Source organism: Cebus imitator, unplaced genomic scaffold (assembly GCF_001604975.1).
Source record: "Cebus imitator isolate Cc_AM_T3 unplaced genomic scaffold, Cebus_imitator-1.0 Scaffold425, whole genome shotgun sequence".
Taxonomy (NCBI): domain Eukaryota; kingdom Metazoa; phylum Chordata; class Mammalia; order Primates; family Cebidae; genus Cebus; species Cebus imitator.
Window position 1 is genome coordinate 290,487 of NW_016107740.1, and position 27,060 is coordinate 317,546.

At 39.3% G+C, this 27,060-nt stretch overlaps 1 protein-coding gene across 10 annotated transcripts in view; it reads right to left on the reverse strand.

Moving 5' to 3' along the window:
* Window positions 1-27,060, reverse strand: part of LIMCH1 (LIM and calponin homology domains 1) — a 352,295-nt gene that overhangs the window by 180,493 nt on the left and 144,742 nt on the right. For all 10 annotated transcript variants that reach the window (XM_037731824.1, XM_037731823.1, XM_017509857.2 and 7 more), the window contains exon 3: window positions 1,743-1,812. In XM_037731824.1, the coding sequence (XP_037587752.1) occupies window positions 1,743-1,812 (70 nt within the window). The remainder of the gene's footprint in view (window positions 1-1,742; window positions 1,813-27,060) is intronic.

Here is a 27,060-nt window from a genome sequence, read left to right on the forward strand (position 1 = left end):
AAAAAAAAAAAAAAAAGAAGTAGAGGAATACTAGTCAAGAACACAAATAGAAGGAAAGAAGATGAGGTCACCTTGCCTTCTTGCATCAGGTTGCCTGAATACTCCAAGACAGAAGCAATAGGTAAGAAAGAACATTTGATCCATGACAGGAAATAATATAAAGATAAATGCATGTGCCCCTAACAGTTAATTTTACTAAAATTATTTATTATTTCCATTTTTAAATTGAGGTTTTAAAACCCCTTTCTCTTTAGCTGCTGGACTGGAGTGACTTGTTTCTCCTCATCTGGATTTTCCTGGGGCCTTCCTTAGTTTTATACTGCAAATTTTGCTTCTATAACATTAAACTCCAGGGCTCCAAGATGCAGGGATGCCATAGGCTTAGGGACAAACAGATATTCATCAGGCTCATTAAGACCTTGGCTTTAACATTTGTAAGAGGTGAAGTTACTAAATGTAATAATTGATATAAGTACACATTAATATGTAATGCTCGTCTTTTGATTATTTATTTTATAGAATTATTCAAATATATTCCTTCCAAATTTATGTATCTATCTAGATATTAACTTATTTGGTTACATGATTCTGAAAAACAAAATTAGAAGGATTTTTAATGACTAATAACCAGCTCACTACCAACCAATATGGGGAATAAAATGCATCCACTGAAAAAGCATAATAAAATTTCTTTAAAATAAAGAAAACATCTATTGCATTCAACTGGTTGAAACCATGTACCTTCCTACAAGGACCCCCTACAGTTCTCAAATACAATTGGTTTTTTGTCACATCTAATTTCAATTAGTCATTGTGATATGGCTAAGAAGCTTTTTAACAACAATCAGTAAGGTCTACCTAGGATCCTGCTTGAATTCTTGACATTCTTCTCATTGCTTTCTGCAAAACCACATGCACAGAAGGCAATCACAAAGGAAACAATCAGTGAGTCGTTACCAAGCCATATACTTCCTCGGCTGTGTGTGTGTATGTGTGTGTGCACACGTACACATATGCCAATTCCTTCCGGAACTAAAATTTGATTGTCTTCCTGATCTTCTACTTCTTTCCTTTTTCTACACAAAGGCAACAACCAGGAAGCAATTAAAATTAGTTGCCAAGAATTATAAGACATATCAATGCCTGAAAAAAAATTCTGCTTCTAACCACATACGAACATGTGAGTTTTAGATTTTATGTGGGTAGGTTCAGAAGGGCCTAAACAGTTCTCCAGACAACCTTAGACCACCTTAGTGGCCCATTATGTCTTTAGAAAAGTTGGTCTACGATTGTGGTATTTAAACCCAAGTAGATTATAATATTGAAAACAGCAATTTATTATGAAACTGTTGTTTTCTCTTAATATTTTCTTTCTCGCTATCTCCCCTACCCTCCATTCTAGGGGAATGCAGTGATGAACTGAAATGAGAAAATGTAATTAAAATCACATTCCTCCCCCAAAGGTCAACCAAATTATCAGCCTCTCACCCCAAAACAAATTTAGCTCTTTGAAAATGAAAGTCCTTATCAGTCATGGAAAAAACACAAACAAAGATTAACATGTCATTTAGGCATGACTGCAATCTTTCATTTTAAGTGACCTCTTGGTTTAATGGATTCAATGCATTCTCATTCAAGTGGAATATATATTGCAGGAGAGAACTGTAATAAATGGTACTGTCATGACCCCTAGGTTAGAGCAAAGGAATATTGGAAAATAAATCTCAATTCCATATACTCACCAGTCCTGCAATGGGGGTAGGCAATCTATTGATCTTTTTAACAAGTCCTGGCTTTATAGCATTCAGCAACCTGTCATGAAAAAGGCAGAATGTCAAGTGAGACATAAAGCAAGATGGATCACACGAATCACCTTTATCCGGGGCTACAGCTAAATTGCTGGATAGGAAAAGCAGTGAATTTAAAGCATGTAGTAAATCTCAATAATCTATCAGCCTTCACGCATGTAAGTGAAGAGTTTTGCCAATATCAAGTTGGTCAATGGCAGGCAAAGTTTTAGAATTCAGAAATATTGAGAGAGGAGAAAGGGTAAAGACTAAGGAGAGCTTCAAGGAAAAAGACAAGGATGAGAGCTGGATTGACGTGGTGAGGGAATTATCTGGAACTGGAGACAGTTATTACAACTCAGGTCCTGTTGCCAATGTTCCTGGCTAAGACAGGGGTCTCTCCAGGGATGCACTAAATTCAAAGACCAATATCTATCTTTGCAAATGATTTGCCAAGACAAATTATAAGTCAGACCATACTTGCTCTTTGAGGAGTTTTCAATGTGATTGAACTTCATTTTAAAAAGGGAAGAATATGTTTAATAAGTAGTTAACCAATCATATTCTGAAGATTTTAAACAAGGCTGACCAAGATTCCCTAGGTACAAAAGATATTTGAGCAAAAGACTTTCAGGCTAAAGACTGGAATTACATAAAAATGGTTACACACACAAGGGAGTGGAAGAGAAACAAATATCATTGCTTGTTTTCAGGAAAATAAATCCAGAGTGAAGATAAACAAGGAAAGCAACTTATAGAACTAAAATATGGGTCACTGGGTAAAGTGTAGTATTTGCAAAGCAGGTTATTCATAAAGAAGTGATTGAAGGTAAGGGGTTATAGAATGTAGAATGTTATTTCCATATTTGGGAATTAGGCAATTAGGTAACTTAAGAATACCGTGCAAAGAGAAACTTCAGGTAGGAGTGTATTATAATTCAGGGGTCAACAAACTACAACCCGTGGGCCAAATCTGGCCTAACACCTGTACTTCTAAATAAAGTGTCACTGGAACAGGAATATAACCATCCTCATTCATTTACATATTGTCTATAGCTACCTTTGTGTTACAACTACAGAGTTGTATAGTTACAATGGAGACCTTAGGGGCCACAAATCATACAGTCTTTACCATTTGACCCTTTACAGAAGAAGTTTGCTGACCTCTGTTAAAATTCATGCAATCCAAGATTATAACAAATTAAAAACAACCTATGCTTGATAGATTTCTACAGATCAGTAACAAAAATTTTTCAAATGGTTTAATAGTTTTGAAATTAGACTGTCTTTGACTTTGATACCATTGTATGTTTATAGATTGAGAAATGTCCCTACAGTGATTGTGACAGACAGGATATTCCATTTTTGCATGCAAGATTAATTGCCTGTTCTCAATAATTTTCACTGCAATTCCAACATGCTGTCACCAAGAGGCAGTACTCAGAGTGCACATGTGTTTTTTTGGCCACAGAGAGCCAAGCTGGCTGCTCTTTTCATGAACGCACTTATTTTTAACCATAAATTTAACCCTTTAAAAATGCTTCTTTATAAGTTATTTTGGAATTATTGGTTTCACCAGTTGGAAGGCAATTAATTCACTCCAGAAAATTGAGGCCTGGTGAAGTCTGAATTAAAATCTGAGTGACTTTCCCAGAGCTGATCAGTAGCACACTAGGGTCCAGAACCCAAATTTCTTAGATCAATGCATTCTCTCAGGTGGTATACATAACCCAAATCTTCTGGTTTAAAATACACAGATAGATATGATATCTTCAAAGCCACATTTTTAAATGCACAAAATTCTTTTTCTCACTACTTTTGCTTTTCTCAGATACATTACTTTTCTTACTAGTTTTTAACAGTGTCATTTTAAACTGAATTTTAAGATAATATTTGTGTACAGTTGTTGACAATTCAAAAGCATCAAAAGGTTATACAGTAAAATATTTCACTGTCACCTTTTACCACAGGACTCCAACCTACTCTCTGAAGGCAACCTGAAAGACTTTCCAGAGAAATATTTATACAAATATATAGAATTTTTAAAATATACACGTAGCATATAGTACACATTGTCCTGTACCTTGTTTTTCATTTAACAATGTATTCTGGAGGTTGAAGGATTTACCTTGGAGACCGCTTATCTATACACATGGAGCTATGTTCTTTTCAATAGCTGTGGACCACTAATGACTAAGGATCTTGAAGATCAACCACTTTGTCTAATAGTTTTAGATTTTTCTAAGAAGAAATACCATTGCTACCAGACAGACTGAGATCTAAGCCTTGTTGCTAATTAGGCAAAGTAGAAAAAATAACAAAATGTCCTACCCCAAAATTCATTATTTAAACATTATCTTTTAAAGAGGTATCCTTTTTGTCTTTTGTATCTAAGAACTATGTTAATATTTTCAGTAATCATGGCCCCAAAACTCTTCTTTTATATATATTTAGATTTTTAAGCTGTTTTTAATATTTCATGGTATTCATCCTTTGTAAAAACTACACTTATATGGCAGAATCTTCCCTATCACATAAAGGGAAGATTGGAAAAAATCAATCAATCAACTGACCTATAACTCTAGGCCTTACTTAAAAGAACCAGAAACTATGATCTCTCTCACAATGCTTTACCATAAATTAAAAAATAAAAAGCCGTAATGTTCACTTTCAAGACTGAGACAGCTGTACTTTTTTTTTTCAGGTAAACATTGCTCCAATCCTGTGCACTGTTTATAATACACAACAGTGAAAGATAATATTGAATTCACATTGTTGAAATGCCCAACACCTGCTTATCTTGTATTTTGTGTTAAACTGAGGATGTTTTTTGTGTAAGAGATTTTTTTGAGTAAGTGTCAAGGAGATTCACTCGCAATTTTATTAAAAACCACTACTGCCTTCCTATGCAAGTTAAAATATAAATATTTTCATTAAATACTTATTGATAATATGCTTTAAAGTAATTATGCTGATGATGATATGTTATATTTATATAACTTCTGGGGTGCATTATTTCCCAAAAGTCCTGCCCTGTAGAGACAGGTCATGTATATGTCCCCCCATTTCTGTAGAAGAAAACAATGAACCCCAAACAGATGTAAAGGTCTCCCAGAGACGTACAGCTAGTCTGCAGCACAGCTGGGACATTCTTCACCTCTTATGCTAGTCATTTTATATCACAGTTTGGTGTTTTCGAAAGTCCAACCTCAGTATGTGTCATCAAAGCATAATTCAAAACAAAACAAAACACAAAAATCAAACCCCAAACAAACACTATCTAAATACAATGGGATAATATCAATACAAGGTGGCAATAAAAGGAAAATGGAAGGGAGTGTATGTTGGTGAAGTGTAAGACACATCAGATCCAAGTTCCATCTATGGGTGATCTATAACTTCATCACCAGGAATTCCAGAGGGAAGGAAGCTGTCATCCACTGGGAGGAGTATCTCCACTCGGTAGAACCCTATGCCAATTTCCTGCCTGTGGTTCCCAAAACCTACAGCTGAAGGTCTTAACAGGTAGTCTGCTCTCTCTCTCTGGTAGGAGATCATCTTTGTATTCAACAAAAGATGCTTCTGGAAAATTAGTATAACCCTACACAACAAAACTATTAGGCATGTCTTCTGTGCTAAACATACCCACAACTACAAACAAAAATAAAGAAAATAAAAAATGTCCAAAATGTAAGAGCCAATGAGAAGGAACTGTTTTCAGATATTTACTATTTATCCAATATTCTTGATCAAGTGCCTATTATGTGCTATCCTCTAGTCTAGGCACAGGAAAGGCAACTGTGAACAAGACAAGCAAAGTTTTTGTTCTTTGGAATTTGTAATCTTGGTATAGTGAGTGGATGGGGCAGTTGGGGAAACAGAAAACAAGTAAAGAAATAAGAAGAAAATTTCAGATAGCATGCATGCTAGGAAGACCAGTACAGTAACGGGCCACGCAGTAGTACTCTAATTGGACGGTGTGAAGGCTGCCAGGGAGGTCAAATTTGAGAAAAAAGTAGAATGATACAAAGGAATTAGCCAATGAGAGACTGGAGGACGAGAGTTTCCCGGCAGATTGAACAGTCAGTAGAAAGGCCTTGAGGTAGGAGTGGGCTTGGTATATTCAAGGGACAACCAGAAGGCCAATGTAGGTGAGCAGACTGAGTAGAAGGAAGAGGTCTAGGACAAGAGGGCCAAGGTGTAGGCAAAATCCAGGCCCAGGCAAGGTGTCTAGATTTTTTATCTTAAGTTCAATGTGAGGGATAAGAATATTCTTAAAACACACACTGAGATGATCTGCTTTATGTTTTCAAAATATCACTGTCTGCAAATAGGTAAGAAAATAAATTTACAACTACATGCATACAGAAAATTTCTGCTTATTAAATATCATAGATATCAGAGAGCATAGATAGTAAAACATCACCAGTAACTTATAACATTCAGCTTGATGAAGAGGAAGAGGCAATAAATTTGGAGTCAATAGTCTAGGTTTTAAAGTTGAATCCTATACATATTAGCTATGAGTAATTGAGAGGTCTCTTAATCAAGGTCTCAGTTTTCCCTTTCATAAAATGTGAATTTAAAATAAGCTTCACCTGCCACTCAGGATTAGGGTGAGTCCAATGGGGTGATGTTGGTCGCTAGCATTTGATAAATGGAAACTTGCAAATTCATTCATTTACTATACTGAGCATTTCCCTTTTTGCTAGGTAACTGCAAGTTATTTTAGTTTCAATGTTTCTACTAGCTGGTTACTAAAAAACAAAATAAGTTTGCTTGTTCTCTTTCTCTGGTCACCTTTAGATAAAAATCTCACATTAATGAATCAAGTCGACAAATGTCTACAGCTTGCCTAGCATACACCAGGTGAGAAACAACTAGAAACAGGAAGAAAAGCTATGATCTTGGATAATCCTCAATTATGAAACAAGTTAATGGCACTGGGACTAATCAAAAATAAATGTTAATTTTATATGAAAATGAAATGGTGTCTACTAAACTTTTATATTCTAAATCTGAAACACACTGCAACCCATTTCAAGTATGCCTATGTTATATGTTCTTTCATGTACTCAAAAAGCATTTATTGGGCATGCATGATATCTGGTCTCATGCTGGGTTCTGGGGATATGAAGAAAGGCAGGGAAGACCCCAGGTCTCTCCCTCGTGGGGCCTGCTCACTAGTGGATTAAAAACCCACAGGAAGACCAGAACAGTGCACATATGTATCTCACTGTCATATGCCCTAATGCATGGCCATCTTAATTTTTGAGAAGGTAAATTAAAGATATGCTTTGCACACGTTCTATAGAATGCAGTTCTTAAAAGATTAATGATCAGACTCCTTAAAGAAACAATTGCTCAGAGGGAATGCTGCACACACATGTTTGTTGCAGCAATATTTACAATACCAAAGACTTGGAACCAACCCAAATGCTCATCAATGACAGACTGGATAAAGAAAATGTGGCACTTATACACCATGGAATACTATGCAGCCATAAAAAAGAATGAGTTCATGTCCTTTGCAGGGACATGGATGAAGCTGGAAACCATCATCCTCAGCAAACTAACACAAGAAGAGAAAACCAAACACCCCATGTTCTCACTCATAACTGGGTGTTAAACAATGAGAACACATGGACACAGTAAGGGGAATATCACACACCAGGGCCTGTCGGGGGGTGGGGAGCAAAGGGAGGGATAGCATTAGGGCAAATACCTATGTGTGGGGGACTTAAAACCTAGATGACGGGTTAATAGGTGCAGCAAACCACCATGGCACATGTACGCCTGTGTAATGAACCTGCACGTTCTGCACAGGTATCCCAAAACTTAAGGTAAAATAAACTTTTTTTAAAAAAGAAACAATTGTTGAGACTCCCAAGAATGATACTAATGTTCTGATTCAACCACAGGCTGCATTTAATAACTCTTTGGTACACCTAATATCCAGCATGTTGCAGTCTCTCAATCATCATTTAATAATTATGAAGTACAAAATGAAGACCTTTATTCTACCTGCAACTTTAAAATAAAAAACAACTCAAAGTCCCACTCTGGAAAAGACAGGTTCTGTTTCAGACAGACTCTTCCAACAGCCCATATACTAGCTCTTCAAGGAGCACAGCACTGAGAATACTGCTGAAAAAGGTACCTTATGAGACCATCTAGACGTTAGGAATTATAGCAATGGGCAGCTTATATGTCATCGGACTGTAATGTGAACATTAAACATAAAATTCTTAAAGGATTGCAAATTTAAAAAGGATTGAGCTTACTCTATAAGTCATTTGGCTCAGAAATTTAATTCTAATACTTATCCTAGAGTTTGGGGAAGAACAGAAGAGCTATCTAAATCTTAAATACAAGGTTGGAAAGTTCGTGCTTAATCTCATAGGAAATCATTTTATTCTTTGCAACAAGAGATTACATCATCTTCTCATTAGCTTGGTTTGTACAGCTGCAATAGGCAACTATGATCACAAAATTACTCACTTTGTGTCCCTTTTAATTTGGCTCAATAGTGTTTTTCTACATGGTTTCCTTGATCACTTTCTGGGTTTGACTATGTACCCCGGATGAAAGTATATGCACTTTCATTTAACATAACATGGCATCTGTTTTTGAACCTAAGCATGAGATCAGTTTAACCTTGACCATAAACCTGTTACAGATGTCATTTTAAAAGACTTCTTTCTGAAGTTGCCCAGGCAAAACCAGGAAAATTAACAAATCCTCTGACATCAAGAAAAATTGATTAAAATATAGGGAAAAGTGAAACTTGAAACAAAGAGGAGTTTCAAATGAACAAAAGAGTGTTGGAATGCAAGCTGCCATCAATATCTACCAGATGCTTGTGGGGTGCTATGCACAGTTCAGAATGTGTGAAATGTAGGTCATACTTAAGTCATTTGCTTTGAGCACACCTAAGAAGAGATCATAGAAGCTTTAGAAGGTTTTTGTAGATTTGGAATTCCAAGAAGTTGGGCCTGACCTGGTGAATTTCTACGGCTCAGCAGTGCTGTTAGTATTCTAACACAGCACCTGTGGAAGAGATTGCTCACCATACTTATCTTCCTGCTGTCTCAATCACACACTGGGCTTTATTTCCCAGCCTCCTTTGCAATTTGCTGTGTCTATATAATAAGAGTGCTGGCCAATGGAGCACATTGGCCAGCAGAAGAAGTAATTCTATCACATGCAGGCCTGGCCCTAAAAACCCTCTCAAAGAATTCTCCATTCTCTCTCTTCTGCATTTACTAGTCAGATGTTGACACCAGGAAGTCCTTGAAAGTTGTGTGTTGAAGATGGAGTGTCTATTAGCTCGTGTCCCTACATAACTGCCCGCTTAGAGTTGCCTTCATCCTTCCCTGCTGCCAAAATTAGGCCATACAAGAGTGGAAATACATTTCCACAGTGTTAAGCCACTGAGATCTAGGGGTTTATTACTTACGGCACCCAGCACCATCTTAACTGTTACACCTCTGCAGGAGGCCTTTTTCCAATACCCAGGCAAACCATACCCAAGAAAATCCTGTTCCAGAATGTGAAGTTTAACACCTGGGCACATACTTTCTTCTGGATCTTGCAGGGATGGCAGCAGAAAGAAAAAAGAGCTAAAATTTGGGATACTGTAAACAAATGGATACATTTTTCTTTTCCCACATTTTCTAGGAGGAAAGATAAAACCTCGTCTTGTCTATCACATCCATCTTAATACTAAAATACTAGCACGTCTAAAATCATCTATACTATAAGCATGGGAAGGAACATAGAGCCATTATTTGAATATCTTCAGAGTGCTCTGATCCATTTCCAATCTTTTTTACAGTCCATCCTTTGCATAACTATTCCTGCTGTCTGGAAATTATGAACTTTGGGAACCAGAAAAGGCATAAAAATCAAATCAAATAATCTAGATAAGGAGTAAAGGAATTGTCCCCGGGAGGTGAAGGCACATGTCTGAGGTCAGAGCTCCTAAGCAGTAGAGTTGGGATCATAAACTTGGGTTTCTAAATCTGAAGACAGTGCTTTTCTACGACGCTTCACTTTTTTCCATGTTGCAGATCATCTGCAGCCACCAGTCTCTGCCATCCTAATCCAAGGCCCACTGCACCCAAACTGACCACGGCTAAATCCTGGCTCTAGCCAGGCTCCTTCCCTCTTCCAAGAACTTCCAGGCTCCCAAGTGCCACAGGACACCCTCCAAATGCCTTCACCTGGTGATCAATCCCAATCACCCCCAAACTGCCTTTCCCACTCAGGAGTCTCCCTGCTTGTATAAGCTACAAGCTTAAGATGACACATGTGATCAATAAACTGTGAAAGCTGCCGACACACGAAAAGAACTGAGTATAACAAATAAAATGGAGACTAAATTTACTCTGACACAGGCAGTGATACGCTCAATCATCATTGTGCTATGCCGTAATGACATATAAATGATTGTAATTAGCATTTCCTTTGCGCAGCTAAAACCCAGTTATTGCTGGGTTTACTATCAAGAGGGTGGAGAGAAAACTCAGGTGAAATTGCTGTGAAGCAGCTCTAAAGGTTTCTGTATCCAGTCCTGTGGTAGAATACACAGCTAGCTCCCAACTCTTCTTTAGTACGAAGTTCTCAGAACCAAGAGTTCCAGGATTGAGGTTCATAAAATTCCAAGAGCAGCAGGCACATCCAAAAACAGAAAGACCTGGTTTCAAATCCCAGCCCTGTAACTCACTAGCCAAATTATTGAAGTATTTGACCTCCATGAGTCTCAGTTTCCTCCTCTTTCAAATGGGAGACAAAAATACCTAGTACTGATAGCTTGAGAATGTGGAATAAGTAAAACAATGCATGTAATGCACTTGGCACAGGCCTGGTATACAAGATATCTTTCATAAATGGCAGGTGTTATTATCATCTACTCCAAGCAGATTTCGATGCAGCCTTCCCGCTGGTGAAAACTGGCTGTGTTGACAATTGGCTCACTTCTCCTCCTGAGCATCCTGCCTGTGGCTGAAGCTATGTTAGAAGCAGAGAAAGAACAGCAGTGAAGGAACAAGACAATGCCAGTCCTTCTGAAGGACAGGCTTCCATGGGCGTAGTCTCTGGACAGGAGGAAGGCAATAGAAAAGCTGGTGATGGGGCGGAAGGAAGGGAGGATGCCGACAAAGAAAAGGCAGAAAGAAGCTCCAAAGACAGACCCAACTGCAGAATCACTGCAGCCACAGCTGCCCCCGGCCCTGCTTTCTGCCAAAATCGAGCTGTCCTTTAACTCTTTTCAAGAAGGCTCCCATCTCCCCCACCTTACTTGCCATCCTGAAGATGATGCGGACAAGTCAACAGCTGCAGAGAAAGGGGATTCTGCTCCTAATGTGGCCATGAGAATTCTGAATCTACTTCCTATTCATTTCACATCTTATTATCAAAAGTTTACCCCATACCAGCTAAGCTCAGACACACTCACAAGGCTGGGTTCTACAGTGAGGCTCACAAAATCTCAGATGTGATTTGGGTTACATAAGACTTTATAAAGAACACTACTTCTATAGGGAAATAACTTCCAAGTTCTAAACAAGTAATTTGGATGAGAACTTCTGAGATGTAGGATGTGCATAGCAGGATGTAAACTGAGGACAGACATAACAAAGTAGGTGCAGTAAGCATTTCTGCTGCTCCTCAGGAGGCATGGTGTTTTGTTTTTAGTCTCCATTGCCACCAGAGGTAACTGCCTAAAAAGCAAACCCAATCCCACTGCTCTTCTGTATAGATACTGTGTTGGCTGCCTACTGCTCACTGGATGCTGTTGAAAGTCCTTACCATGCTACTGAAGATCATTCACAAACTGACCTGATATCTACCTCTCACCTCCAGTCTGCCCCATCCTTGCACTTGTCCGAAGCTTTGACCCTGAGCATGCAAAGCCTCTTCATACAGCTGGGCATTTTCAGATGCTTACTTCTTCCTCCCTTGAACTGCCTTTCCCACAGGCCTCATCTTATTCCTTTGTGGTCTAGCAAACTCCTACTCATCCTTCAAAATCCAATTTAAATGGTATCTCCTCACCAAACCATTTCCTAAGTAGAGACTGTACCTTCCACCTCTGGATCCCAACACTCTTTGGTTTCCCTAATTATCACATGTCAAAGAAATCGTCTGGCTTCTTCATCAGGCAAAGAGTTAGTTCTCTCCTTAACTCCAGCTGTAGTATAAGGGCCAGTCCTTGGTAGGGCCTCAATTTTTGTGAATTGTTAATTGTTAATTGAAATGAGCAACATCACAAAGTATTGGGAAAGACCCAAAACATCAGTTTTGGAACTATAGGGTTTAGATCTGCTAATGATTTTACAACTTTTGTTATCATCAATTTTTTTTTTTTTTGAGATGGAGTCTCTCTTGCCCCCACATTGGAGTGCAGTGGTGTGATCTCAGCTCATTGCAACCTCTGCCTCCTGGGTTCAAGTGATTCTCCTGCCTCAGCCTCCCAAGCAGCTGGCATTGTAGGCATGCGCCACCATGCCCAGCTACTTTTTGTATTTTTAGTAGAGACGAAGTTTTGCCATGTTGGCCAGGCTGGTCTTGAACTCCTGACCTCAGGTGATCCACCCATCTCCACCTCCCAAAGTGATGGGATTACAGGTGTGAGTCACCACGCCTGGCCCATTAATCATATCTGAATCATTCCCTCAGGACCAAGACTAAAGTTGGATTCAAGCAACCACACTGAAGAAAGAAAGATTATCTGACCCTCTAGTTCCTTCCTGCCAGTTATTACTCCATGAAGTTCCTGTTGGTCTGTGAAAGAGGGGATGGGAATGAGTAGACACTCTGTTCCTCTCTAAAGAAGAGTTAGGAGCTGGTTAATTGCAAAGGAAGCAGTCAAGTCTCTGGGTCCTTCTTTTTTGATGTACCAGGGGATATACAAACAGGGTGAGGAGAAAACAATGTGGCCATCTCCCCTTGGGCAGCACACATTATTCTCCTTTACTGGGTGTGCAGCAGAAATACAAAATACACTTTTATTCAGAGGACTGGGGAATACATTCTTGAGGCCAGAGGCTCTGGCAGAAAAATCATCAAACAGCAAGCAAAGCCTTTTCATCTGCGGCAGAAGAGTTTTAAGTGATGCAAAAGCCATGTAGTACTTAAATAATACCGTCTTCGCATTCTTCCATCCCATGGTCTTTCTTTGTCTGATGTTACTACTTCTGATCTTAATTAATGTGCCTTTTTTAGTTTTATTTTTGTAATTTTCTTTACATCTCCTTTGAAGTAGATAATATAAATATTATCAATATATGGAACATTCTCTCCAACGATGTTCTGAAATATGAGCAGCACCTTACAATAATGATACTAGTACATCTAGAAATGAACTGAATGATATTTGGAATGAGTCTTCTAGATGACATTGCAAACATCTTGAAGCCAAAAATTCAAATCCGTGTGTGTGTGTGTGTCGTGTGTGTGTGTGTGTGTGTGTGTGTGTGAATGACTTGAGATACAATTCACATACAGTTTACCCACTGAAAATGTAGGATTCAATATTTTTGTACATTCACAGGATTAGGCAGCCATCACTGCAAACTAATTTTAGTTCTTCTTCCACTAGCAGAACACCCAAATCCATTAGTTTTCATTTCCCCTTTTACTCACCCACAACCCCCAGCCCCAAGCAACCACTAATCTGCCTTCTGTCGCTATAGGTTTGCCTGTTCTGGACATTTATATAAATGAAATTATATAATGTGTAGTCTTCTGTGACTGGTTTCTTTCACTTAACATAATGTTTTTAAGGTTCATCCAAGATTCATCCATATTGTTGCATGCATCAGTGCTTCATGCCTTTTTATGGCCAAATAATGTTGCATTGCAAGGATATACCACATTTGATCTATCCATTCATCACTCTGTGAACATTTGGGTGTTTCCACCTTTTGGCTATTATGAATAATGCTGCTATGAACATTTGAGTACAAGATTTTGTATGAATGTGTGTTTTCACTTCTCTTGGGTATGTACTTTGGAATATAACAGCTGGGTCATATGGTAACTTAATGTTTAACCTTTTGAGGAACTGCCAAACTGTTTTCCAAAATGGCTGCATCATTTTACAATCCTGCAAGTAATGCATGGAAGTTCTCAGTTCTCCACATCATGCCACACTTCTTATCATCTTCCTTTTTTATTATAGCCATCTTAGTAGGTATGAAGTGGTATTTCATTGTGGCTTTGATTTGCATTTCTCTCAAGACTATGTTGAATATATTTTTATGTACTTATTGGTCATTTTTGTAGCTTCTTTGGAGAAATATCTATTCAGATATTTTATCCATTTTTAAATTGGACAAAATTTTGTGCATTTTTAAATTGGGTTATCTTTTTCTTTTTGGGTTATAAGAGCTCTTTGTATATTTTGGATACATATCAGACATATGATTTGCAAAATTTTTTCCCATTCTGTGGGTTGAGAGATGATATCGTTTGCAGGATAAAAGCTTAAAATTTTGATATAGTCCAATTTATTTGTTTACTTTTCTTGTCACTTGCATTTTTTATGTTTACGTTAAAAAATGATTGCCTAATACAAGGTCACAAAGATTTACTGCTATGTTTTATTTTAAGAATTTTGTAGTTTTTAGCTCTTACATTTAGGTCTATGATCCATTCTGAGCTAAAATTGTAGCATTTTACTACACACTTACTGATTAGTTATAAACGTCAATAATTTTAAAAGTACTAATTTTTAAATAATCTTTCTTTTTTCCCCATTTAAAAACTTACTATATGCCTGCCATGTGCGAGCACCATTACGCATACAAAGATGGGTGAGTCACTGTCACTACCATCAAGGAATTCATAATCTAATAGAAAGTTAAAATATCCAACTTCATGAGTAGTGCCATGTGTGAGACAAATGACTTGCTCTAGGCACAGCCAAAATTTATTTCAAACGAGAAAGGAAGGACACAGCAGTTGAAATCAGGACTGTTATCTCCACTTCGGAATGTATGGCTGTCACAGCCAAGGGCACCCAGAGGACTGAATTCAGGTTGCAGCACTGGGGATGTCATGGTGGAGGGTAAGGAGTCCATTGCATGTGTTTGGGATTTAGGAAGATGGAAATGGACAGGGAATACAGCACCCCAGGTAGCTAGAAGCAAATGCAAGAAAGATACAAAGTAAGGATACACAAACAACCGTAGGAACAATAGATCAACCTCTATGGCCAGTGCAAATGGACAGGGTTGACGAGCTAAATAGAATCATTGCCTCCAGACAGTGAGGGACACCACATTCCAGGCAAAGGAACTTGAATCATGTCCCATCTTCTGGGAAGAGGCCACCGGTCATGATGAAGCCATGTTTGGGAATGTTAGCCTCCTAGCAGAGTCTACAGTGGCTAAGGGAAGGGCAAGCACTAGAGCTAATTACTCAGATTCATGGTCTTCACTTTCTTTTTCTTTTTATTCACTCTTTCTTCCTCTTAATACCAATAAGGAAGTCTATTTCTTCACAGTTAACTTTTTAAAGAAATCATTTATAAACTGGGTTGTTGGTAGGCTATTTAAGTCCACTACTTTGAGTAACCAAAGAGAACATTCGGAACGGTTGAGGCAGGGATTTTGCACACTTCATCATGGGAAGCCAGCCCACCAAGCCTGACAGCCCATTAGAGACAATCAGAAAATGGATTATTAAGAAAATACAATTAGAGCTACTAAATCCTCTTAAATCTAAGCAAAGCCTAATCCAGCATGTAACCCCACAGGCAGGCAACAGGCTAGGCCAGTTTCTCATCTACCATATGAGCAGCCCACATTTAAACCAGTTGTTATATTTTCTCAAATCAATTGATTAATCTAAAAAATCTGTCAAAAACTTGTTCAGGAGGAGAAAGATTAGCCTGAGATTCAAGTCAGGAGAATTTTAATATTTAGTAAGGCACAGAGGAACAGGATAAAGGAATCACTGCATATTGGGGTAAGTGGTTCCAAGTGACAATTATGCTAAAATAAGTTTCAAACACATTTCTAGGAAGCTTCAAAACAAACTCAGTAAATGCCCTATTGGCTCTGGATCATGTAAGACTATGTATTAAAAGAAAGGAAGTGTCAAGGATTATATAATTTTTAATGAACAGAATATTTACAAAGATGGATGAGCCTGAGAATATTCCAAAGGCACAATGCTTAACTGCACACAAGAGCTCCCAGAGTAGATTTTGTAATTGATGCCCAAAGAACAGTTTGAATGGAAACAGTATGCCCTACTATGCTAAGAGTCCCTCTCTTGAGTAGGAACCAAGGGCTATTTATCTGGTGAGGATTCAAAAAAAGAGGCAACACTGGGGCTCATTCTGCTCATCATGAGTCCTGCATATTCACCTTCCATGTTCTCCATCTGTTTTCATCTTTCTAACAGAAGCCTGTTAGGGATACTCAGTTCTTGCCTAAGCCCCCACCTAAGCCAGTCCAATCTTCAAACAAAAAGCAGCTTTTTCACTGGAGATCTTTTTCAAAAAAGGAGTGGGTTGAAATGTCCTCACTTGAACTTAAAGGCTTAATGAGTCTTGGTGCCAAAAAGCTGGAGACAGGCCAAGTCAGCATGGCCAATTGTGATTTGGCAGAAAGACAAGGGAGAACCCTACATAGAAGGGCTATCAAATTCTTCCCAGTCTGCTAAGGCCAAAATCAGTAATGGATAAAGGACCCAAGTTTGCTGAGATTAGAGCAAGCATCAGGGTTAAACACAGAGCTCTAGACAAAGAATGCAAAGACACATTGTGCTCTGCCACCTCGGGTCTCCATCTAATTATCTACAGAAGAGAGGTGGAGAGGTCTAGGTTCACTGGGGTTACTGTAAGGACTAAATAAGGGATCGGTTTGTGAATACTGAACAAAGCAATGGTGCCCAGTAGAGGCCAGTCTAAAGTCATCAATAACGGGGGTGACCACATATCCCAGTTAGCAGAGGTCAGTCCCAGATTCTACTTGTTCTAGCATCTCATCTGGTTAATACTCCCTTTCACTCTGAACAGTACCTTAGTTTAAAACGAAAAGTTGTATGGCTGCTCCACTAATCAGCCATTGGGTCACACTAATCTCATCTCATCTCTTCATCAATATCTCAGAAAAAGATTGCATTTGTAGTTTATATTACACAAAGTCTCTAACAACAGCATGTTGGAATGATACAAAAACATGAGCTAGACCTAAAACAGTTAGGCGAAATCATGATCAGTTAACTGGCAGTTCCCATAGACACATGTTAATTGTTAAAAGCCTCCAGTCCTTCCTTCTGCAAGCAAGGCAGGCTGTTCCTGAGTATTTGCTGAAACTGATATCTACCAGGGCTATACAATAAAGGTCACCTCTACCTTCTTAAAAGTCTTCTTAGCCTCTTGGTTTCCATGACCTCACACTTTCCTGGGTTTCCTCTCATCTCTCCAATAGCTCTTTTGTGAGCTTCTCTTTCTCCCACTCCTGATCCAGAGTAGAGATGTCCTCAAACTGAGACCTCATTCTGCTACTCTTTCCTAATGTGACCTTTCCCTCAGAGAGGATTCCATTTCTCACAGCTTAACCTTGATGTCCAACAGTGGCTCACAAATCCAATTTGAGCAAGCTGAACGCATTGTCTCACTCCTAAGTACCAGTCTCTCATCTCCAACAGTCTATAGGACTCTGGCCCTGGGTGGCTTGTCCATATCCCAAACTCAGCCTGCCCAAACTGAAACCATGATCTCTGCAACAAATAGAGGAGACTTTCTGGCTTGTATCAGAGCCCCACTCAACTGAAACATCAAAATTATTTTTTGTCTTTTCTTTCATTCATCACTACACTCTACCAGGTGCTGTTAATTTCTTCAAAATCCTCTTCATTTCCATTGCTCTTGGGAATCAAACCCCCAAATCCTTATATGTCTTGCAAGGCCCTGCACAATCTTGCCCCTACTATTTCTCTCCATCCACACTAATCTCATACCATTCCCCCACTGGTTTTCTACATTTTGGCCAAACAAGACTACCTGTAATTCCTCCAAGACACAGAGCTTGTTCCAGTCTTAGGGATTTCAATCATGTTATTCTTTTGGCCCTAGAGTATGTTTCTTCTCAATTTTCATTTCCCTTTCTTCTTTCCTGTAGAAGAGAAGAATTTCTCCTCTTCATTCAGGTCTCCACCTAAACATTGCTTCTTGAAGGGAACCTGAGGTTTATATTCCATAGAGTCAGGATTTAGATTTCAGTTCAGCTGCCCCACCACCACCACCATTACATGATGCGATCACATAGTGCATTCATCTTTACAGTAACTTACCACACTCGTAAGTGGGTTCTTATAAAGGTCAGTTGGGTAAAGGAAGAGATGCCCTTGCCCTCTCAGGCAGTTCTCCTCTATGTGTGCCAAACACAGCCTACTCATTCCTGACTCCAAACCTTTCCTCCTGCCTTTGTAGTATGCTGTGATACTGTGAATTATATTAAGAAATCTATATTTTGGTCTTCATCCCTAGCTCCTGGCACAGAGTCCCTACAATCCTTGTAATTGCCTGAGCAATAGGAATGCTAGGTACATTTTTTTCTCTCTAATATTTAGTCTTTGACCCCAGTTGCTGACGCAGAACTCCTAATCCCTTGGAATTTCCTGGGTGATAGGAGCAGGTGACAGGAACATCTTTTGCTCTAATGAGGTGGCTCTTGGTAGGCTCCTAGATGGAGGCTGGTTACCATAAAGATGGAGCTATGATTAGGAGCTTGGAACTTCTAGCCCTACTCTCATCCTCCAAGAAGGGAAACAGGCTGGAAACAGAGTTAATAACCAATCATGCCTAAGTGACAAAACCTCCATAAAAATCCCTGAAACAGAGTCTGAAGAGATTCTGGGTTGCTGGGCATGTGGAGGTGCTGGGAGGATGGACCAACCAGAAGGGGATGAAAACCCCATTCCCTGGCGCCATGCCTTCCCCTTTGCATCTCTTCCATTTGGTCATTCATCTGTACCCTTTATCAGATCTTTTAGAATAAATCTGTAGATATACACAAATGTTCCCTGGAGTTCTGTGAGCCATTCTGATAAATGTTCCCATGAAACCCTCCTATTTGTAGCCAAGTGGACAGAAGTTGTGGGTCCCATGCGGACCTACTACTCGCAATTGGCATCTAAAGTGGAGGAAAGGCAGTCTTGTGGGACTGAGCCCTTAATCTGTGGGGTCTGCATTATCTCCAGTTAGTGTCAAGGTTAAGTTAAACTTTAAGATACCCAGCTGGTATTGGAGAATTTGACATTATGGGGGACAAAAACCACACATTTTGGTGACCAGAGTGTTATGAAAGTATAAAGAAGAAAAACTGCTTTTTTTCTATAAAGATAATTTTCTCTTTCTCTCATTCTCTCAACCTATTCTTTTCTTAACAGTCAATTAATATTATATCTCCCCAATTAACTGTCTCCCAAGCTGTTAACAATATCCTCATTTAACCTCTTATTAAATCTTAGAGATTAAATCTTGATTGCTTTTACATTTACTTGTACACTGGATTATACTGTAACTTCACTGCTGTGTGTGTGTGGGTCCAGTCCCCAAGCACATCATATACAACTTTTGAAGATCATGTTTTACATTCTGTTTTTATGCCTCTTGGTGCCTAATTTGGTGCTATGCAGCACATGGTCAACAGCCAACAATTCCTCCATGTGATAAAATGTCTCCACACAGAGCTACACTATCAACCCTCAGTCTGTCCTAGAAGACTAGGACACATCCGTGACACACCACATCTCATGCTGAAATCACGACAAGAATCTAAGGCCAGCCCTCCTTCTGACAAGCAGCTAATTTATCAGTGATGACAGAAAAAGTGTTTGCCAACAGATTTCTTATCTCCGGAAAATTATTTCAGCAACATAGGAACGGAGATAAAAATCCACTAAAACATTCTTTATTGGTCACTTATTTGTAGATTAACGTACTCAGACTTTCATTTCATGAGGCTATGTTTGCAAAACAAAACTTTTAAGTTCAGTTCTATGACTCCTAGGAAGATGGAATTTGTAATAGAGAATCTTATACTTGGAGAAAGCAAAGACATCCATCCTTTGGTCTCCCGGTCTTCAGGGATAGGTCTGTTGTTTATACAAAGTGTGGGGAGGGAGGGAGGGAGAGAGAGAGAGAGAGTGAGAGAGAGAGAGAGTGTGTGTGTCAGAAACAGAGAAAGAGAGAGAGAATATATTGACTAAGACTGGGATAAAATTAAAGGCAGTATTGATGATCAAGATTGAGAATCTATAGGTAGATTCTTATTTCTGGGTCTCAATCTATTCATCAAGTGTTTCTTAGATGGATTATTTGCTACACCAGTGTCAAATGAGTGAAATACAAAGATAAATAGAAAGGGTCTTTAAGAAGCTCTCAATCTGGTAAAGCATGGAACAAAGAAGTAGAGCTCTATGATAGCACTAAAGTGGAGTTGTATATGGGTTCTTACAGCCAGATAGGAACCTATTAACTCTGCCTAGAAGGTTCTGGAACAGCTTCCCAGAGAAGGAAACCACAACAGACTGGATGAAGTGGGAGGAAATGACATCACCACAGAGGTCAAGGTTATTGTTTTCAAAACAATCACTCTAGTCCCCAAGCTCTGCCAGCCAAAGTTCATTATTCACACATGATCAAGTTTGTAAGGGACCCAAATTATCTTGCCCAGTTTTTGATCACAAGCTAGATGAGAGAAACTAGAAAGTAAAATCCAAATGCCTTCATCCCATGGCTTGTTGGCAGACTGAGGGAGTGAGCCGGTGAGTGCACAGTGACACAGAGTTGCGATGACTATGTCATATTCATAATTGACTTTTGGACTATTTCCAACAATAATAATGAGAACCAGCCAGTGGTACAGGGTGCCAAGCAAGTGCTAGACATAGCTGCTGAGTGCTTCACTGTATTTTCTCACTGGAATCTCCCAGAAACCTCATGAAGTAGTAATTTCCCCGTTACATAGATGAATGGGGAAAAGTTAGCATTTAATGCTTGTTATGTTCTAATCACGAAACAAAGAATTTTATACTTATTTTCAATTAATTCTATCCTCAGAACAATCCTATATGATTTTTTTCAATTATTATCTGTTTTTATAGATAAGTAAACTGAGGAACTCAGAAAGGTTAGGTTACTATCCTAAGGACATACAGGAGGCTCCATCTGCTAGGTTGAACCCTAGGAAATTACATTATTTGACTATTTTAATGTGATCTCCTCCATCTGCTTGACTGAACCCTAGGAAATCACATTATCTGATTATTTTTTGGTCTATTGACACAATTTCATAGGATTCAATGTAGGAATGCCAAAATCCATTCACTTTCCACTATACTCTCTCCTAAAAGACTTTGAACTGGCTTTTGTTAAATATATGTCCTTAGAGAATAACAAAAATGGAAAAAAAGGGTGGGGAAAATAATAAGCAAACCAAAGAATAAAGGAGAGCATATCACTAAGAATCAGGGTAAGAAAATAAACGTAGTCATACACACACTGAAATTTGGCTTTACAATTCTTCTGTAGGCAAGTTACAAATCCAATACCACCATTGTCAGAAAGCATTTGGGGGCCAGGTGTGGTGGCTCACGTCTGTAATCCTAGCAGTTTGGGAGGCCGAGGTGGGTGGATCACCTAAGATCAGGAGTTCAAAACCAGCCTGGCCATCATGGTGAAACCCCATCTTTAAAAAAAAAAAAAAGAAAGCATTTGAGAATCTGAAGGTGAGTATGGGGTTGTTCTCATGAGTAGGAGGTACCACTGGCTTAAAGTGAGCAAGATGGAGGAGGAGAATTATCTGCAATAGGTGGAACTGCTCAGATGCAAAAAGGAATTGTTCTGATGATATCAATATCATCCCTGTGGAGACACAGGAGCTCATCAGTTTCAAAACCCACCTAGGATGTTTGAACAGCTCCACAGAGATCCCATTTGCTGGGGCTCCCCTGGACCTCCTGGAAGAAATGGTTAAAGAAATTCTAGGAAATTCAGGATGAACAGACATTGGGACTAATGCCAGGGAAGCAAACATTAACCCCAGGCCCTGAAAAGAAAAGGTCTCAAGTATGCAGAGACACACCCTGAGGTTGGACAGAACTGGATATAGAGAGTTCTTATTCTAGGAGACAGCAAATGGCTGTGAGGAGAAACTCAGCTGGATAGCTCCAAGGTCTCCTGTCCACTCTCAGGGAACTGGTGCCAAGTTATTTAGTAGAGGGCACTATACATTAAAAGGAGAAAGTACAGACTGCTCAGAGGACCAACTCTCTAAGATTTGCTCAAAGAGCTATCATTGGGAGAGAGATCTCTCTCCCAACTCCAAGTGCTCAGAGGCAGCAGGGTTAGGGAACATGGCAGCCACATAGGGAGAAAAACGGTATCTCCTGGAAGCATCAGCCCAAACCCCTGGAGAGCAAGGTTAAAAGCCTGGGAGAAAGCTCAGAGCAAAGGCAGTTATCACCTGAGGGCTGCAGAAACCAACCTGCAGAGGACAAGGCCTGTTTCTCAGGAGAGAGGCTTTTCTCTGGCAATACTCCCAAGGAAGGACCGATCTGTAGATTTCAGTGGCCTCAGCTTTACCTCACCAAGGGAATTCACTCTGTAGTTTAGAGAGGAAAGGGATAAAGGAATGGACTCCTGACAGGAAATTTCTCAAAACATAAGTCTCTCCCAAGTATCCTTCTTTGAACATACCCCTATGTGAGTCTAACCCAGGCCTTGAAGACACCTAATAAAGCTTGCACACCACTCTTACGCTCACCTTTTCTCCACCAGAAGTTCCGAAGGCAGCCCATCCTTGTTGGATAGAACAGTCCCTCATCAGGCATGTATTGATTTTGTTCGTCCAATATTCAATCCTTCTTCTTTGATAATAGCTTCTTAATTTTCACTTGAGCAACTTTCCCTCCCAACTCTCCAGGCATAATAGGGTAGATGTAGGGTAGGGTAGACTGTGGTGAGAGCTCAGGCTACTTCCTGGCTCCAAGCAAGGGCAAATCCAGACCTGGTCACTTGGTTAATTCCAAGATGAGCACCAGGCCCAACTGAGGTCAATAAAGGGTAGGCACCAGGACTTCTAGTGGGATTACTTTACTCCAAAAAAAAAAAAAAAAATCTCTTTTTTCCTGCTGGGATTGCAAAGCTAGTGAAATATAAGCTAAAAGCTAACAGTAGCCAACTTTGTCACCACATAGGAAAGCTTACCCAAAGACAAAGGCAATAAAGAAGAAAGCAGAATCAAGAGATAGATGATGGCTGGCTGGATGGATGGATGGATAGGTGGGTGGATGGACAGACAACTTAGACATATATATATGCAGAGAGAGAGAGAGGCAGGGAGGCAGACAGACAGATAACGTAGTTCAAGCATGGTTATATAGTTATGTCTGTACCTGGGGTATGTGTGTGTACCAGTGATTGACCTCTGTGCTTATTCACATGAAGCAATCACATCCCATTTTTGCTTAAACTGGTTTCAGCTGCATGTCTGTCACTGGCAACAACAAAAATTCTCACTAGCAGACTTCAACTCAACCCCCCCCACTACCAAAAAAAAACCCCATTCTCTAAATGTAGAAGACCCAACATCATTTTGACACATGTCTACATGTAGGAAATGAGGAAAGTGAAAAAAGAATTCTACACTAGTATGAAAAAAAGCTCAACATCACGGATCATTAGAGAAATGCAAATCAAAACCACAATGAGATACCATTTCACGCCATCAGAATAGTGATTATTAAAAAATCAAACAACAGATGCTGGCGAGATTGCAGAAAAAAAGGAATGCTTTACACTGCTGGTGTGAATGTAAATTAGTTTAACCATTGTGGAAGAGAGTGTGGTGATTCCTCAAAGATCCCAAAGCAGAAATACCGTTTGACCCAGAAATCCCATTACTGGGTATATACCCAAAGGAATATAAATCATTCTATTATAAAGATACATGCACGCATATGTTCCTTGCAGCACTATTCACAATAGCAAAGACATGGAATCAACCCAAATGCCCAACAGTGATAGCCTGGATAAAGAAAATATGGTAGAGATACACCATGGAATACTATGCAGCCATAAAAAGGAATTTGATCATGTCCTTTGCAGGGACATGGATGGAGCTAGAAGCCATCATCCTCAACAAACTCAAAAACAGAAAACCAAACACTACATCTCACTTACAAATGAGAGCTGAATGATGAGAACACATAGACACATAGGGGTTAAACACACACTGAGGCCTGTCAGTGGTACAGGAGGGGGGTGCTGGGGGAGGGAGAGCATCAGGAAGAATAGCTAATAGATGCTTGGCTTAATACCTGGGTGACAGAGCCAGTTGATCTATGCAACAAACCACCATAGCACACATTTACCTATGTAACAAACCTGCACATCCTGCACATATACCCTGGAACTTAAAATAAAATTTGAAGACAAAAACAAAAGAATTCTACACTGGGAGGTGGGAGTGAAAGTGACATTGACTTTAAACCCACCTTTCTGATTCTAAATTAAGATTCCCACTAAAGATTTAATACAGTGGGCAAAGGAATTAATCTGTCTTCTATTGTTTTCTATAATTCAGAATTGTGCCTCATCACCAGGAAAAGGATGTTTTCAAGTTACTTTCATTTATACCTTAGAGATAAAATGCAAGGAAGCCTGTCCCTTTTCTGGAATGACCCCACCAAAGGATCTGAAAATTTCATACAATTATCCCTAAACAGGCAACATGGGAGCAGAAGAAACAAAAGAAAAGCTGGAATACCTCTGCCTCCTTCTGACGTAGTGACGACTAGATAGGGCTTATCCACTCTTGATTTGACACATCAGGCAACACCGAACAGTGAGGAAATCTTTTCGGCCTCCTACGCCAATTACACCACTGTATGTTTACAAGCAGAAATATGACTTTCATACAGCTCTGGTCAAAAGACAGGAGATTCTAAAACACTTAAGAGTTCATTTCCTTGAGGTTCTTGCAGTGAATGCTTTAGATAAGACGGAAAACGGTAAGCCACCAGCAGGCTCTTCCTCATTCACATATATCTATGCTTTCAAAGAAATAATTTTTACTATGACTAACTTAAAAATATTGAAGGTTCTGTGTAGAACTAACTCATATGTGGTCTGTACTTTTCTCGGGGTTTAAAGAAAACCACCATGGTCATTAATGGTCTTTCTTTTTTCTTGAGATGGAGTCTCACTCTGTCGCCAGGCTGGAGTGCAGTGGCACAATCTCAGCTGACTGCAACCTCTGCCTCCCAGGTTCAATCTATTCTTTCGCTTCAGACTCTTGAGTAGCTGGGATTACAGGTGTACGCCACCACGCCTGGCTAATTTTTGTATTTTCAGTAGAGATGGAGTTTCACCATGGTGGCCAGGATGGTCTCAATCTCTTGACCTCCTGATCCGCCCAGTTCGGCCTCCCAAAGTATTGGGATTACGGGCATGAGCCACTGCGCCTGGCCCATTAATGGTCTTTCTTGTGCAAAGTTCTTACCTGAACCCCCCAGTGACATCACCTAAAGCCCCTATGCTAAAATATGACATCTCCTGGGGTGATTTTGATGTTACTCACTTTCCATCATTTATGCTGCCTGAAGGTGCTAGTCTTTTCTCTCTCCTGCCTCTGTAGTCCAGGTCCACCTCTCTCGTTTGTCTCCATCTGGTCTCGACCACTCTATCGAAAACTGAAACCCCTCCATCCTCCACTGACCTCACCCTCCTATCCTTTCAGCTCTCTCATGCCCTCACTTGTATTAAACCAAGCAGGACTATCAGACTCTTGATGCTTACATTTTTCTAGTACCTTTCTCTCTCCAAGTCTTCACTGGAATCTCCTTCCTCGGGCAGGTGTGCCCAGTATGGTCATATTGGTGGATCTGCCTGAACATTGGCCAAGGCAGGACATCTGACCTTGCAAAAGGTGAACACTAAGATAAAGTAAGAATTGGAAGATAATATAAAAACAAATAGAAATATAAACCACCTACCTATATGAACACAGAAGCTCTAAAATCTTTTTCCAGTAGACTGACTTTAAAATCTTAGAGGCTGTATATTCTGGTTGTATTTGTAAAATAGCCCTGCTATTATGACTTACCTCCTTCATTATCTATAGAGAACTTTTTAGCAATTAAGGGTAATATAAAAGTTTGGATGCCAATGGATTGTTGATACTCAAAAAGAGGAGGGAGGAAAGCTCTTTTCTTAAAAAAGACACAAGAATGCCAGCTAACAAATGTAGAAAGAATAGTATGAGAAAATCCCCACTGTGCAACTCTAAGTGTAATGACTGATTGAGGAAAGTATCATCAACAGATACTAAACCCATTGGATGAAAGAGCTTGGGATACCAACTTATTTCCACAACTTCAGAGTATCTTCCACAGGTGACAAAGAAGAAAAGGCATATTAACAATGCATAAATCTTGGGATATCACCTTGACCAATTATCAATCATAACATTACCAACAATGGGAAAAACTCTACTATGTCCCATGCCAAGAACATTTACCATCACCCATGTAATTCCCTTGCTATAACTGTCTAACCTGAATTTAACCATGAGGAAGCAATTAGAAAAACCCAAATGTAAGATACCTACAAAATAGCTTGTCTGGAATCTTGAAACATGTTAATGTGATGAAAGACACAAAAGACTGGATGGATGGTCCTAGGTTTAGGGAAACTAAGGAGACCTAACCAAATGCAATGTGTGACCTTTGATTAGATCCTAGATTTTTAAAAAAAAATCAGCATAAAGGATATTGTTGGGGATACTAGGATTTAACTCTGGAATATGCTTTAGATGTTACTGTATTATTGCTAAATGCCTTGAATGTTTATGGAGGATAATGTTCCTATATTTAAAAGATCCACCCTGCAACATTTAGGAGTCAAGTTTCACAATGTTTGCATCTTATGTCCAAATGGCTCAGAGAAAAAGAGGCATATATACATTAAGAGATAAAGCAAATATGATAAAATGATAATAATTAGTATATTGAGGTGCAGGGTACATGGATATCTATTATATTATTCTCATAACTTTTCTATAAATTTGAAATTGTCCAAAATAAAATGGTGGGGGAGAAAATTTATAAAGAGACTCCTGGGAAAACATTTTGTAAAAAGTTATTTGATTTACCCAAAGAGCATTTTGCACTGCCCAAACTCCGTTTCTTAACTTTACAAGGATAAACAATTTACAGCTAAAATTAATTCCACAGTCCTTTTGAACTG